The following is a 16,693-nucleotide window of genomic DNA, read 5'->3' on the forward strand; positions in this document are numbered from 1 at the left end:
TATATATATATATATATATATATATATATTTGTATGTATGCATATATATGTATGTATGGTGCATGTGATATAATATAATATAAAAGTATATTAATGACTCACCCAATCCATGCCTATCCATACAAGTTTTGTGCACACCCTCATTTTACCACCACACCAACATTCTATCTTTACAATCACAACTTGTTTGTCTCCTCTTATCTATTTACCGTCACTAAAGAAAATTACGTGATCTCAAGTTCCCATGGGTTATTTTTTTAATGTTGCTCGCATTTTGCAAGTTAATTTCCCTCTCCTACTCACACATGAGCTTTAGCAACTCCTTTTCTTTCATCTCCTCTCTTGTTGCTTGTGCTCATCTCTCAAAACTTCCTAGCCCTAGCATGATAAGTCCAAAAATCTTTGTTGCATGAACGTGCATGTAGCACTCTTCCTTGTGTTAAGCAACATCAGTTGCCTATCCTTCCGTTCAAATTCACTCTAGGAAGCTGCACAAATGATTCAAGGATCAATGTTAGATGTTCATTGATCTTCAGTCCAATTAATAGGAAGACCACATTGTTGATTGTTGATTTAGTTTGAATTTTGAAGGACTTAAGCAACAGTTATTGTGATCCAGCTAGTACTTCAATATCGTCATGTTGGTGATCTCTGATCTGATTGGAGTTTGGCCTTTTGTTGATCTTCGATCCAAGTTTGGGGAGATAATGCTCGCTTTATGTATTCATGATTTGAGTTCAAAAATCTTTGTTGCATGAACCTGCATGTGGCACTCTTCCTTGTGTTAAATATCATCCATTGTTTGTCCTTCCTTCCAAATTCACCCTATGAATGATGCAGAGCTTAGGTTCCCCGGTCGGGTCAACAGAAACCCTGTCCAAAAATGAGGTTGGACCGGCCGACCAGCCTTGGGGGTGGGAGCTACCATCGCTTCTACCCCCCTTTTCCTATTTGATTTCTTGCATTCACATTTCTTTTTCTAGCACTTTTCCTGTCTACCCTTTTCTATTTCAAATCCCTCTCCTACATATTCTATATATTATTCCTCATTATATATTAAGTGTTGTTTGCTTTGATTAGGGTTTACTTTTTGTTTTGTTGATTTCAGATTTTTGTCCAGTTTATCGATGGTTGTTTTCCCTTCTAGGGTTGTATTCGAAGGTGGGGAGGTGTAACTTGTCTGAGGTTGTGATCTTTTCCAAGGGTTCAAGGGGTGCTTCGACTGTAACTCGCTTCCACGGGAATTGTTATTCTTCCATATTCCCCTCTCATGCTCACTTTCATCTTCCCAATGTTCCCACCCTTTCTATTTCTCTGTCTCAAACCCTCTGCTCCCACCCCTGCTGTTATTGTTGCTTCCATTCCAGTCCAAAGTTGCTGCCGCCCAACCTACTGCATCACAATCTCACAATAACCCCTTATTCTAATTTGCCTATTGGGCCTCAAACCACCCTATGCTTTCTTGTTGGGCCGAAACCACCCCTACCCATCTCCCACTCATTGTTGCTACCTCCAACTGGCAACTCCCTCCATCAGTCAGTCGTTACCTCTCTTTCATCCCTTATTTCTCTCCCATTCAATCCCTGTTGTTGCCGCACTCTACCCCCACCCCCTTCCACTTCCTCAACATCGAATCCACCACCCACATGTTGTCCATCTCGTGTTCACTCCTGTTGCCCTCACTCTACAAGACCGTTTATGCGTTTGGGCTGTTTTTCTTATTTTGAAGAGTAGTCGTCTTAACATTTGAAATTCATCAATAATATTTTCGGTTTGATCGTAGTTTGGGTTAATTCCGATATCAAGGTAAATCCACAAACAATTCAAGGATAAATGTTTGATGGTCTTTGATCTTCATTCCAATTAATATGAAGGCCACCACTTCATTGATCCTTGATCTAGTTTTAAATTTGAAGGACTTAGCAACATTCATCTGTTATCCGGTTAGCGCTTTAATATCTTCATGCTGGTGATCTCTAACCTGATTGGAGTTTGGCCTTTTGTTGATCTTAGATCCAAGTTTAGGGAGATTAATGCTCGTTGTATACAATCATGATACAAGTCCAAAATACAGGTTGAAAAACCTTTTGTGCATGAACCTGCATGTAGCATTCTTCTGTGTTAAATAACATCCATTGCTCCTTCCTTCCAAGTTCACTCTAGGTAACTCCACAAATGATTCAAGGATAATGTTAGATGGTCATTGATTTTCATTCCAATTAGTTTTAAGACCACATCGTTGATTCTTGACTTAGTTTGAATCTTGAAAAACTTAGCAACATTCATCTGTTGAATGGCTAGTGCTTCAATATCTTCATGCTGGTGATCTTTGATCTCATTGGAGTTTGACCTTTTTTTGATCTTTGATCCAAGCTTAAGTAAATTAATGCCCGCTTTATGCAATCATGTTTAAACTAAAACCTAGTGATGAGCATCTGATGTGCTTCTCTAGCATTGTTGCATTACCCACAATCTTTAACCAGAGAGAGGCAAGGTGCCAACTTCAAAGTTGTAAGTTTTGAAATTGTCAAACCGAGAAGAATGCACATTGATGGAATTCTTTTGCTCTAGGATTACATTGAAGGATTTATGATTAAATTTAATTACTAAATAAAATTCAAAGATTTTTTTATTATCAATTCTGTCAAAATTTTGAAGACTTTTGTGACTTGGTCTTTGAACTGATCAAAGCTTGAAGATCTTCACGCCATTGATCCTTGATCCAGTTGGAGTTTTGCCTTCCATTGATTTTGATCTTTTTTAGGATATGAATGCTCTCTCTCTCTCTCTCTCTCTCTCTCTCTGGTTGGAGTTTTGCCTTCCATTGATTTTGATCTTTTGTAGGATATGAATGTTCTCTCTCTCTTTCTCTCTCTCTCTCTCTTTTTAAAACTATGCTTCACCAAGACCTTTTGGCAGTTTTATTTCTATTAAGTCATGAGATGTTGATGTAGTTGACAAACCTTTGACCTTTTATTGATGCTATATGTGGGACACCGATGCTGGTATGGGATATGTCAATTGAATGCTTTTGGCTAGGGCTCACATTGAAAAACCTAAAATATAATACATATAAATTATATATGCATAAATTAAAAAATATCATTTGTTGTTATATTCATAATATTTGAATTTGGTGGGTTTTAATATGGACCTGTTAGTGTTAAGCCAGCTCTATTATATCGTTGCTTAAAATATGCAAACATGCAAGACATATAGGGACAACACATAAACGCTAATTATGTGATAACACATTGATACTTAATGCTAATATTGATAGTTATTCTAACATATTAAGAAGCATAGGTCATAAAAATTCTTAAAAATAGCCCTCAAATCCTTAGATGATGTATGTGGATTTACATTTCGAGTTTTATAATAAAAAAAAATAAATACATTGATATGTTGAAAGGCATGCAGATACATCGAAAAGGATGCAGAATTATAATTAATCAATGATATGCTTAATAAAAAGGAAAATAATGTGAATTTTCTTATATGATTATGAATTACTCGGATAATAATATTTGTGCTGCAACTTTGAAATCATGCCTGCATACTCATGTTTCCAAATGATATTAAACTTACACTAATGGTTCCATTAAACTTCTAAGTAACCCAAATGATCATATAACTTCCTTTAGAATTATCTTTAAACTCATGATGTAAATCCGACTGATTATGCAATTGATGACCCAAATTCTACCTTACCACCCTTGGGTTTGACAAATCTTCTCACGATGTGTGTGCTAAAATACATTTTACATAAAAAAAATCAAATTCTGGCTCATGAACTTCTTCTAGTCGTAAGCTTGCTCTGCTTAATGTGTGCCACCTTGTAGGCTAAGGCTATATGCACTGAAGGCCCGTTATTGGGATGTCTTCATTCTTGAAATTATATGTCCTGTTTATGGTCCTTCCAACAAATGTTGGCCTCGTCCAATTAATTTGGGCAGACTCAAAGCAAACATGCCCATCTAATTATGCTTAATTTTTAGGCCTTGTAATGTATGTGAGCTCCATCTTAGAGTAAGCTTGGGCTGGATAGTAAGTCCAACAATGAAAATATAATCTCTCAACTATTTTCTTAAATGACGTGTCTCAGTCTTGCTTCTTCATGTCAGATAAATACTTGATTATGACAATTGATGGTCATGTTATATCTCCAAGCTTTTATTGGTCACATGTCCATTAACTCTGAATTGCAAAATGACCATGCTTCATGCCTTTAAACCATGTAGCGAAAACTGGAACTAAAATTTCATTACTAGTGTATTAGTCAAGGTTATTCTCCAAAGCATGAAGCATGAGAGGCAACGCATGGTCACTGTTAATCTCCAAATCATGCCTTTAAACTTTTTAGTGAAAACTGGAACTAAAAGTTCCTTAGTAGTGAATGAGTCAATGTTAATCTGCTAATAATTTTTTTTTTATACACGCATACATTTTCATCTCGGCCTGCTTCAGATTCTTGAGAGGCAACCCATGGCACTATGCAGGCTCCTTAGACATCAGAATTGAATTCCATTGAACGTCTGTTGATTGGACCTCCTTGTATTCGATCTTATAAAATCGTGTGATCTTAATTATGTTCAACTAAAATGTCCTAATCACTTCATACGAGTGGGAGGAGTAATTAACTTTAACGACTTGGTTCAGGATTAACCGTTAAATTGAGGGATTAACCTAATTGCAATTTTCATTGCTTAAAACTAATCATTCAAATAAATTGAGAGTCATTAATAAATATAATTTGAATGAACTTAAAATAAGATAATAATGAGCTTACCTTTCTTTATGTTTTGCTACGTAATCGATATACATATTATCTTCTATCAGTCATTTTAAAGCCTTTTCAAATCTAAAATTTGTTAGTTTAAAATTATTATTTGCTAGTCAATGAACACTCTATTTCTAAACCTTAGTAATATAATGAAAAAATGAAACAATATGCATGCTAGTCAAATATAATGATTTAATATAAAAATAAGTTGCATTTTACATACATAGCGCACAATTCTTATGTATTTACTTATTTCACACCTAAACTTTCATATTTATACACATATCACTCAAATGTTTACTATCATATCAAAATATCACTATTATCATCTTTAAAAGTCAAATACATGTTTTCATACATACGTTTAAGGAACCAAAATGCTAGGTATATAAATATGAAAGTTTAGGCATAAGATATGTAAATATGTAAGAATTAGGGTCATTTATATACATAGCACACAATTCTTATGTATTTGATAATTGATAATTTATCAATCAATTATGGCCATTCGAGATTGTTTACAACATTATATTGTACATTATACTATCTTACTTTTATCTATAACATTTATGTTCATCACAGAAGCAACTTCTAAATTATTCTAATTAAAGTGCATCAATATCATTATCCATTTTGAATTCACTTTCACAGTTATCTTAACATCCCGACTAATATTATGAGGAGGTGAACTCTAGAGTGATGTGAACATGCAAACATACTGTATAAGTTCAATTTATTCATAATTTCATATCTAGTATTTTTTTCACAATAAATGGCACACAACATGACTATTAAACATGAATTTATAATATTGATTTTAGTATAATAAGTTCAATCAATGGAACAAAACAATCACGATTAAGCTTGCAGTATCAATCAATCTGATCATGTATCAATTTGATACAATTAGTTTAGAGGAATCAAATGTATTGCTATAATATAGAAGTGTGAATACCCTCCTAGATGATCAATTTTTTTCTTTTTAGGCCCTACTCTTTCAATAAATCATCTATAATAACGTATAAGATAATATAATTTTTTTATTCTTCTTATTAAAAATTAATTGGCCTTTTGTTCAAAGATGTTTATTTTTGTATTATTCTAAATCATCAATCTATTAATTAACATGGTATTCTTATTGACTTATTTAGATTTAATATTATACTATCAGACTTTTTACAATTCTAATTATTATATATTGTACCTTAACCTAATATATATATATATATTGAAAGCCCAAAGGCTAATATATTAAATAAAAGGTAAGGTACAGATAGATTTTGTGGAAGGTCCCAAACATGACACCCAACCCACACAAAAAAGGAGAAAATACAACAAAAAATATAAGAGATCTAAATAAAAAACCAAAAGGTGCCAAAAATAAGAGTATCAAGTAGCTAGAGAGCGGCCCGATTTTGCCTTGTCTTTGCCTCTAGTTCTAGGGAAGGAGCCAACTAATAAATTGGTCAGATGAGTGTCATTGTCAGTAGTAACCAATGTATCATCTAATAGATTCCCTAGCTCGAGTCGTCCTTCGTTCTTCCTCCTCGTGTAGACAAATCATTTCTCATCCGAAGATTGACTCACCTGATCAGCGGAATTGTTTGAAGTGTGCATGATATGTGTGTGTTGCTGAGCATTAGAAGCAACTATTTGTTGTACCAGCTGATCGTTTATCGGATCGAAGGACCACTCTCTTTTGGATCTGTACATGTAGTAAGGTGTTCATCATGTGGAACTGTGATGTTGGAAAGAGGATCATATTGGACCTTCTCAACAAGGATGATAGGTGACTGATCTTTAGTGATATTTGACTTTAGATGAAGATGCAAGCGATAGAAAATAGTAAAACTATGACCAAACATACTACAATGAGAGCAATAAGGAGGATGTGGTTCTATTTCAATATTTTGCCAATACCCGTTGTGAATAGTGTCAATCCATATCTCATCCGGAGCTGGTTGAGTGATATCTCTCTCAACTAAAACACAATCCACAGACTGTCTGGTGACAACAAGCGTAGGACTATTCACCTTGAGAGGCTTATCGTAAGCAGTTGCTAAAGAGTAGAGAATTTTCATGTTGAACAGATGTAATTTTAACCCCGCAAGCGTAGGATTATTCACCTTGAGAGGCTTATCGTAAGCAGTTGCTAAAGAGTAGAGAATTTCCATGTTGAACAGACGTAATTTTAACCCCGGAAACTTTATCCAAACTGGAATGATAGGGGACTCTGCTTTTGGATCAAAACCGACAGCCCACTTCATAATTTTCATAAAACGGTTGCCGATCTTAATAACTTTTCGAGTGAAATGCAAGTGTAATCAACATTGTGAGATAGCTGAATAAGTATATTTCGACCGTTTATTAGATCAGTGTTCCAACTGCCCAATAATTTCATAGCATCAATTTCTTTCCTAATGATCTCTAGTTTTGGGTGACCATAAAGGAATTTCCCCACTAGAGCAAAACACCAAGAGGACGCAAGAGTACCAGTTTCAACTTCGGTGAGAATAAGTGCAGACTTCCCATTTTTTTCCATGTTTTTTAATAAAAGAGTGATCACTTCCACCTTTAAGAGTCTCGTGGTACGACTGTAGAACGTTGCAGGACTTACCGATAGGAAAAGCAGGCTTTGAACCTGGAGGAGGGTTACGAGCAGGAATCAGCAAGTCGCTCGCAAGAGAATTTGCATAGAAACAGAGCGTCGAGACCATCTCTCTCACAAGATGGTGGTCACAGTCATAAAAGAAACGATCTGACGTGCTGCAAGGAAGCAAGGGATTGTTGGACAGCGTCGAACAGAGATGACGCAAGCTAAGGGTGCTGCGAGCGACAGAGGTTGCGAGGTAGAGGAGCTGTCGGGCGCACACACACACACAGACAGAGATATATATATATATATATATATATATATATGAATATAATACCAAGGAGCTATATATATATTAAATTATTACTAATTTAAAATTGAATTTAATATTTGATATCTTGTCGTACTTTATTCATTTTAAGTTATTATCATATTTAATATTTTTTTACAATTATTTTTTCAACTTTAATATCTGAAGATTGATTTTCAAATAAATTTAATCATAATAATTATTATTGTTTTTATTCACTTATACTTGTTAATTTATTCATTTACTTTATATTTTTGTTTAAATAACTACCTGTAAGCTTTCAATTCAGGTAATAAATCTACTTGATTTCAAATTCGCTCATAATTTAATATTAAACTTAATTTATACATATATCATGATAAATTCCCATTGTTGTTTTCTTTTGGTTTCATCTAATAATTACGATAAAATTTCTAATAGTATGACTCGCTTAATATCAATTTAACTTTTCAATTTGTTTTCTCAAAATTTATAATTTTTACATATCAATCATTCGGCGGTTCAATCTCATATATATATATATATAGTGTTTCATGAACTATTTGGGTTTCTGCCTATAGAAAGTATTGACTTCATATTTAAGTAAATCCCAATATGATGTCAGGTGTACTCTTGTTACAATTAATATAATTTACTATAAGAAAAAGCAATTTCCCATCACATTGAAGATGCTCGAAGGAAGGGGTTGGCATTTTTTAAGCGATTTACAATGTTTACTCTCTTTTTTGGGCACATTATGCATGGTAAGCATTAGTTGTTTAGGATTTGGCTAATGGGACTAGGTGCGTGCCAAAATTTGTTAGCGTGTGTACACGCAGACACACACAAAATAACTGAATAAATAAAATAACTTTATCTTTTGCTCACTTGAATTGGTTTTGTTTGATGGCTGCTCATGCTGCATAATTTTTTTTATTATTATTAGCACTTACTCTGATTCTGGCATGCAGCTGTATGATATATCTAATAGATCATGTATAATCCCATATTTTTAAGTTTTGCAATGTGACATTTCCTTCACCATACCTGTTTCTCTCTCCTCCTTTCTCTCGATCTCTCGTTTGTTTGTTCTTCCTTTCTCTTTTCTATCCCTCTTGCTTTGCTATCTGTTGTACTTCTGTGTTATACACTGATGTCAAAAAAAGGATTTCATTCTCAACTTGTTGCTATCAAATACCTTTAATTGCGTCAATGGAGGCTAAAATAAATTCTAATTTTGATTTTGTAGTTGGCACTTATGAGAAATATTAGACAGCTTATTTGAGCGTCATCTGGGCTTCAGTTAGTGAAATTTTGCTTTATACATTTAAGGCTTGAGATGACATGATTAAGTGAATTTTCTATGGATACTTACTCCGGAATTCTTGCAGGTAAGCCAGGACATGGGAATTGAAACACCCATACCAGTCAGTTTGAAGCTAAGGGACTTGAATAATGTATTTAGTAGGATTGTTACTGCTGCACAGCACCCACATCTTAGCATTCCTGAGACTGAAGTTGGAAGGAATCGAAAACAATATCGACGGCTCGTCAATCGATCTCTCATGTTTGTTTCAGGTATAATCACTTATCAATAGCATTTTACAGCCATCATTTTTTATATAAATGTGATCAAGTAAGGGAAAACGGAGGATGGAGAAATAAAGTAAAAAATATCTAGAATCACGAGGGAGGCTACATTTCAAAATGTTACTTTTTCCATATTTTAGGATTTTTTTTTTTTTTTGGTATTAGGAAAAGAGAGAATGAGAAATAAAAAATAAATTGTTGATTTGATTCAAACACCTTTAATCCATCTATTGTATAACCTAATATTATTTACATATTATGCCTTCCGATAGTCATATTTTATTTTGATTAATATAGTTTTTTTCTCATAAAATTTATGCTCTACTGCAATGTTTAAGCATATTTTAAAATTAATTTTGAATATTATGATGATCTCATGAAATGCAAAATTTTATATATGTATAATTATGCTGCTAATCATGCTTAAAATTTAAAATTTAATGAGAGTCACTCAAAATAATTGACTTGATCTCTAAATAGCTGTGCCCAGCTCAGAGATGTCTTACTCAATTTGCTTGTGTGTGTGAGAGGGAGAGAATTAAGAGGAAGTGGAGGGATGGCGAGAAAGCTTATAATTTGCTATTTTTCTCTTTGATATCACCCCTATTTAGAGGAATGTTCAAGAGGATATTAAGTTAATAGATTGTGAGACAGCTTAGTTTTAAGCCAGAGATTTCCCATAGTGTGTTGATTTCAAATTCTGAAAGTGAGAAAATATTTCATCTATTGATTTCCAATTTTGAGATCCTCTAATATGATATTTCCACTCTTTTGAAAATTTGAAATCTATAAATTAAAGATAGCATGAGTTGAGAACAGGGCAAAAAAGTGGTCAGTCGAAGAGTGGTGAAATTAGAAGTATTTTTTAAAATTAATTGCATTGAAATTTTAAAAGATCATTATTATTGTTATTGCGAATCATATTTTCTCTTTGTTGACATTTTTGACATAAATAACTAACATTTGTAGTTTATAATGTCATATATTTTATAAAGATATTTCAATTTAAATATTTAATAATTTGCGTTAAAGGAAAAGAGATACAAAGATATATAATAAAAATTTTTTAACACATAAAAATTAGCTTCCTATAGAATTTTTGCTTTATAAGAAAACAACATGAAAGTATATTTAGCATGCTTATTGATATATTTTATTAGCAGCATTGATGTTTTTCTTGTCATCATCTGGGGGCACATGTTCTAATTTTTTGGATGATTCCATCATGAGATAATTAGAGGATGTGAATATATCTTCAAAGTAAAAATGTGACAGACTTGTTTTTTTTATATATTTTATCTATCATTTACTCGATTGTTTTGTGGCGCATGCACACTCTTGTTGGTGACGCATGCACACTCTTGTTGGTTTTATCATTAACTTTTGGGGCTCGAGGTTTAAATATTAAAGTTATTGAAATCATACATGATCTGAGCTTGCTCACACATGGAACTAGTTTTTCTGATTAAATGTGTAAATAAAGTAGGTGCATCCAAAGATTCATCGTGTATGGGGAATTTTTTTCATAAAAAGTGGTGTTGAGTGGGGTGTGGTCTAGGAGTGGAGGGATTTGATTGATGAAATAGCAGACACTTAAGACCACATCTTTTCAAAATTGATTAGCACCAGTGTGAAACATGAATGTCGTGATAATATCAAGAAGGTAGTATTTTTGCATTCAACAACACCATTCTATTGAGAAGTATAAGGGTAAGAAGCTTGATGAATGAAAATATTGGCAAAATAGAAGCTGTGAAATTGTGATTGCGTGAATTTTAAAGCATTTTTGATACAATATTTTGATAAAGCGGGTAAATTGAACTTTATTATTAAGAAAGGAGTTGAAATGCATGGAGGACCACTAAATGTCATTTAATTTGACCCATATAACTTTTGGAAAATTACAAGTGAAGGTTGTTGAATATTGTAAACCCATATGAGTAACAATCGGGCTTAATCCCCAATTCTTTGGGCAAGTTAACCCAAAACGATGATAGCAACACCTAGTGGGAGTATGGAAAGAACTCGTGGTGGTGTTTACCTAGCTTGCATGCATTGCAATCAAATTTGATTACATATGGGGAGTTGGATACAATCTTGATATTTGTTCAGGGGAAGCTGACCCAACCCGATAATGCCAATGAAAATTAGTAATGGTAGAGGAAAATGTTGGAATATTAGTCGTTAGTAGACTCCATTATTTTAACATCACCATTTTTTTTTTCTTAGCTGAGATATTGAAAGATATAATTTATGTAGAGGGATAGAAGGTTTCATGATAATTATGTGATTCGGTGAAATAGTGAATAAATAATATATCCAGAGAAAGTTTTGGGATAAAACATTGGAGATAGAAAGAGAACTTGGTAAGGAGTTGCAATTTTTTTCCCTGAGACACGAGAAGGGGCTTATCTTCCGCAATCACAGAAGAAATGGAAGGTCATGTTGATAGAGAAGTTCACAGTTAAGTTTTATGGAAAGTGACGTCTGGAAAAAAAATTCAGAACATATACTTGAGGAGATAGCTACGTTTGATTCAAAGGAGAAAGTATTATGAGGCGGATGTGGAAATTTGAGATTCATATTTCTCTTAGAAAGCATGATAGAATTTGAAGAGGTGTTAGAAGTGGTTAAAGGACTAGCAGAAGTTGTCCCTTAGGCATGTTTGACAGTATGAGGGCGACTAAAATTGTTTCAACATTATTTTAAAGGATGATCGGCATACCGCAACAAGAATATAGTGGGAATGACCCGTTAACTAACTCGTAATTTTTGAATGGGAAGAGTGCATTGTTAATTTCAAAAGGTTAAATGCCAAAAAAATGAATAGACTTCTCTGACGGTAGGATAAATCTTCTTGTAAAGATTGTAAGGTAATTTAGGGATAAAGTTTATCCTAAGAACATAAAGTTTTGATGATGGGGTTTATCTTAGAAGTATTTTTAAAGTAATTTAAAATTAGCTTTTCTAAGAAAAGTGGTTGAAGTTTGCAAGCTGTGAAGTTAATTTTTAAAGATAGATTGTTTAAGGGTGCATATTAGAAATCTATAAGATGACTAGTTGCATTAGAAGTTTGTCATATATTTTTTGAATTAGTTTTTTAATACAATGTGTGTGTGTGTGTGTGTGTGCATGTATGATTTGAATTTTAAAGTATTTGAGATAAATTGAAACATATTAAAAGTATTTCTCTAAGGAATTCTGACTCTATTTCTTAGCTCTCACCCTATACACTAGATTCTTTTTTTTTAGGACTAAAAATTTGAGTAAAGTATCAGAATAATACTATTTAATTAAGGCCTTTTTAATGCTAGAGTCTATTAAAGTGTCAAATTAATTCCTACACTTTTTTAATATTGGCTGAAATAGTCCCTATGGAGTATTATTTTAGCCCCAATTAAAAGAAACCGAAAACTAAATTGACATTTTCTTAGATTGGATAAAAAATAACACCCCACACCGCACCGCACCCAACACCCCCCCCAACTGCAAAAAACATTTCTCATTAAAATTTAGATTTACTTACAATTAATAGAAGAAAATTACCTAAATTTATTTTATAATAAAAAAAATAATTTTTTAGTATTCTAGATGTATTTATTTTATATGTTATTTGAAATAAATATCTATTTTAAATTCTTGTAACCAAATAATCTTGAAGCAGTTGTTACTGACAAGAGATTTGTGATCTAAATATCTTGATTAACTTGTATTGGAAGTGAAAATAAATGTGTCTTAGTCAAAGTTTGAGGATATAAATGAAACATGGGATTATTCTTAAATAAGAGATTTAAGGAAAAAAATTTTAGTAAATAGCATAATATAAAAAAGGTTGAAGTTTTTTTTATTGTGGGTTGAATAAAGTGAACTTGAGTTGTCTATAAACAACTCACATGAAGTTTGAAATTGAAGTCTATAAACAACTCACATGAAGTTTGAACTTGAAGTCTAGAGGAGATAGCTCTTGGCAAAATGTTGAGGTTGAATAAAGTGAACTTGAGTTGTCTATAAACAACTCACATGAAGTTTGAACTTGAAGTCTATAAACAACTCACATGAAGTGTGAACTTGAAGTCTAGAGGAGATAGCTCTTGGCATTGAACTTGAAGTCTAGAGGAGATAGCTCTTGGCATATGGAGTTATTTGGAGCGTTTCAATTATTTTTCAACGGAATCTAAAAAATTAAGATCATGTTGAATGATTTGTGAAGAAGTATTTTCATTCTTATAGAACAAAGAAGATATTTACAATTGTTTATACCGCATAATGGATTGAAATTTACAGTTCATGTTATGAATTTTAGGGCGTAACGGAGCATATATGCTGTTAAAAATCGTGTTTGCAATGTATAATCAATTTGGATTTGTGTCAAAAAGATTCAATATGGGTAAGAACTTTTTGTATACCGCATAATGGATTGAAATTTACTGTTCATGTTATGAATTTTAGGGCGTAATGGAGCATATATGCTGTTAAAAATCTTGTTTGCAATGTATAATCAATTTGGATTTGTGTCAAAAAGATTCAATATGGGTAAGAACTTTTTGATAAGAAATCTAAAGTATATTGTAGAAAATGATATCATACGATTTGGCTTAATCTCTATAAGTTGTTTGATTTTCTATCACGATAAATTTTTTGGTTTGCATTGAAAAATTATTATTATCTAGTGGACGTTAAAGTTAATAATGATATATATATAATAAAATTTTGACCAACATTAGAATAGTTACATAATGATTAAAGAGTTTTAATTTGTCATGAGATCATTAACTTAATATTTTTTTTATTCATGATGAATATAAGTTTTAAAAATATTGAAAACTAACGCTGTTTTAAACATTAAAATTGTGGCAGCAGCCATCAATCATCCATTAGCCAAAAACCCAAGCAAGCAACTGGGGATTTTGTTGCAAGGCGCCAATGAATACTATTTTAATGATTCATATTCTGTTAAATACAATAAAACATATAATTCTCAATGGTTTTTTGCATTCATATATTGATCTTTGTTTCTCTTCCCTCTTACAATGCAGTTGGTGCTGCCGCTGCAGTCGTAGGACTTGCTGCCTACAGGATTTATGCTTCAAGGAAAAATTCTTCAAACTAAATGAGATTATGCACCGTTATGCCTTTCATGCCGGTTGCGATAATTCAGTTTTCTTTCTTTATTTCTTTATTTCTTTCGGTTCTCTCTTTTGTACAGAGACACCCATCCATTGATTTTCAGTTGAAACCTACATGTAGTATCATAGTTTTCTTTGCCTTGTGCTGTTTCGGATTCTAATGTGATCTTTCTTGGAGGTCTAGGTTCAGTTAATTTGTTAAATTTGTGTTACCTAGCCACAGCAGCACAAAGTTAGTCAGATTAGTTTCTTCTGATGTGGAAATCAAATCCAAAATTCCAATTCAAAGAAGTTTCAGATCTTCCAGATTTTGGATTGAAGTGCAGTTTGCTGAGAGAACGAGGGAGGAAGAGAGATGAGCAGAAAAGAGTACTTTTAGAAGGCCTCTCCTCATTTAAAAATTTGTATTATTGTAAACACTTCTAACTTTATTTTATCTACTTTGTTTGCCCTTGAAATCAGCCATTGTGCAGTGTTACTATGCTAATGGCTTTGATCATAACATTGTCGAAACTAGCTTTGTTTGATGTCTTGTATTGTAAATTGCTGTTAAATGCTAGCAGCTCTTGAAATGAGAAGTTAGTAACGCGTTACAAATGGGCTTCAAAATTTATAGAATGTTAACGATTTATACAAGCTCTGTTTGACTTTAGTTTGAGAACTTCAACTTTTTTTAGCATCTTTTGAGAGGATGAAAGTTTTCATTAACCATCTGAACATCTCACAATAGAGAGGTGGTGCTTTGCCTGTTTCTGTGTTCCTGTTATATTTTTTATGGTGGAAGATAAAAGAAATGAATAAAATAGAAATTTATCCGAGTTAAAAGTATATATAATAATTACAGTCACAATTAAATTGTTCTTTTAGCAAAAATAATTACATTTTTTTTAATTATATATCATCATTAGGATTGCAAGCTGTTGTCAATGATGATTGAAGATATTTCTTCACTGTATATCTACAAATTGGAAAACTTCCTTGGGAGATTGAAAGGTTGGTGAGTTACACTCGATTGTGGAATGTTTGACTATCATGACTCTAAAGCTATACAAGTCATGCAATAAAACATTGCCAATGCTTAATTTATGATACCATTTTACATCATCCACTGAATATATTGTATCTAATGATAGTTTCATGTTGACTGAGAGTTGGGGCATGTATGTAGTTGGTCCTTTTAACCCCCATCACAAGAGATGGAACTAATTCATTTTAACTACCAGAGACTAGTTTTTTAATTGGATTGAAGTAGTTCCATTGAAAGAACTAAAAATAGATTGTGTTGTAGTTCCTTACGTACCATGTCATGCATAGATTTATTGTGCTTGGTCAAATTACAGCCTATGATGACACTGCCTTGCCTTTCGATGTATTGAAATCAGTCGATATATGCTATGAATTTATATTCATTAGATGTATGCTTTTTCAGGACCAATAGCCTGATAAAAGTCTTTAATAATAATTTACTACGATTAATAAGAAAATCTTGGAAATAAATAAGATTAGCACAAAAAATTGCCAAAGGCCATACAAACTATGGTACCACATTATTCACACCATATTCTTTTGCTTTTGGGTTTTAGTCTTGTCTTTGCTTTAGAGATGTAGTTATTTCTGCATTATTTGTTGCCTAAGGCTCTGTTTGACGTGGCTTTGCGGCGACATACTGTTGTTTTGGCCTTTTTGGTAAATTGTGTTGACAGTTTTTATTAAACCTGTCGTTGAAACCAGCGTTTTCTCACTGCCCCTGGCTTGGTGCGGTGAGAGCTTTCTAACTGTGGTCTAATTTTTTCAAAAAAATGTTTGTAATAGTCATCATAATTTTTTGCAATATTAGATTATTCTTCAGCGGCTTCTTAATAAACTGTAGCTATGACAAACAGAGCTTAAGTTACAAGTTAACCTAGGATGAAAACATTTAATTGAGAATAAAAGAGTGATAGCCTTAATGAAGAAAGGATTTAAACTTTACAACATTCTACTCTATTATGGGGTTGGCTTCGCTCATAGAAAGTTGTTTCAGACTACATCATTAAGGAATTAGATCTTGTCTAGGTTATGTCAAAGCCTATTATAAAATTTGAGATCACTTGAAAGGGCCCTTTTACATTTGAGCAATAATGTCATGATAGTTCTTACCATCTAGTTGGCTCTAAAGGTGAAAAATCTTCTACCACCAATTAATTAATGATATCTTAAAAAAATATTATTCTCAAGCCAATTTTAAGATTTAATAGTCAAATTCATATTTACATTATTTGTAATTTTATAAAATTCAAGCAATAACAAAATAGAACATATATGATTTTCTT

The 16,693-nt window shown here is 32.6% G+C and overlaps 1 protein-coding gene across 1 annotated transcript in view; it reads left to right on the top strand.

The window, feature by feature from the left end:
- LOC110022750 (mitochondrial Rho GTPase 1) overlaps positions 1 to 14,750 on the top strand; it is a 50,737-nt gene extending 35,987 nt beyond the window's left edge. The window contains exons 13-14 of the mRNA XM_020721843.1: positions 9,057 to 9,243; positions 14,292 to 14,750. Coding sequence (XP_020577502.1) covers positions 9,057 to 9,243; positions 14,292 to 14,365 — 261 coding nt within the window. The 3' untranslated portion in view covers positions 14,366 to 14,750. The remainder of the gene's footprint in view (positions 1 to 9,056; positions 9,244 to 14,291) is intronic.
- The last annotated feature ends 1,943 nt before the right edge of the window (positions 14,751 to 16,693 follow it).

This window comes from Phalaenopsis equestris, unplaced genomic scaffold (assembly GCF_001263595.1).
Source record: "Phalaenopsis equestris unplaced genomic scaffold, ASM126359v1 Scaffold000002, whole genome shotgun sequence".
Taxonomy (NCBI): domain Eukaryota; kingdom Viridiplantae; phylum Streptophyta; class Magnoliopsida; order Asparagales; family Orchidaceae; genus Phalaenopsis; species Phalaenopsis equestris.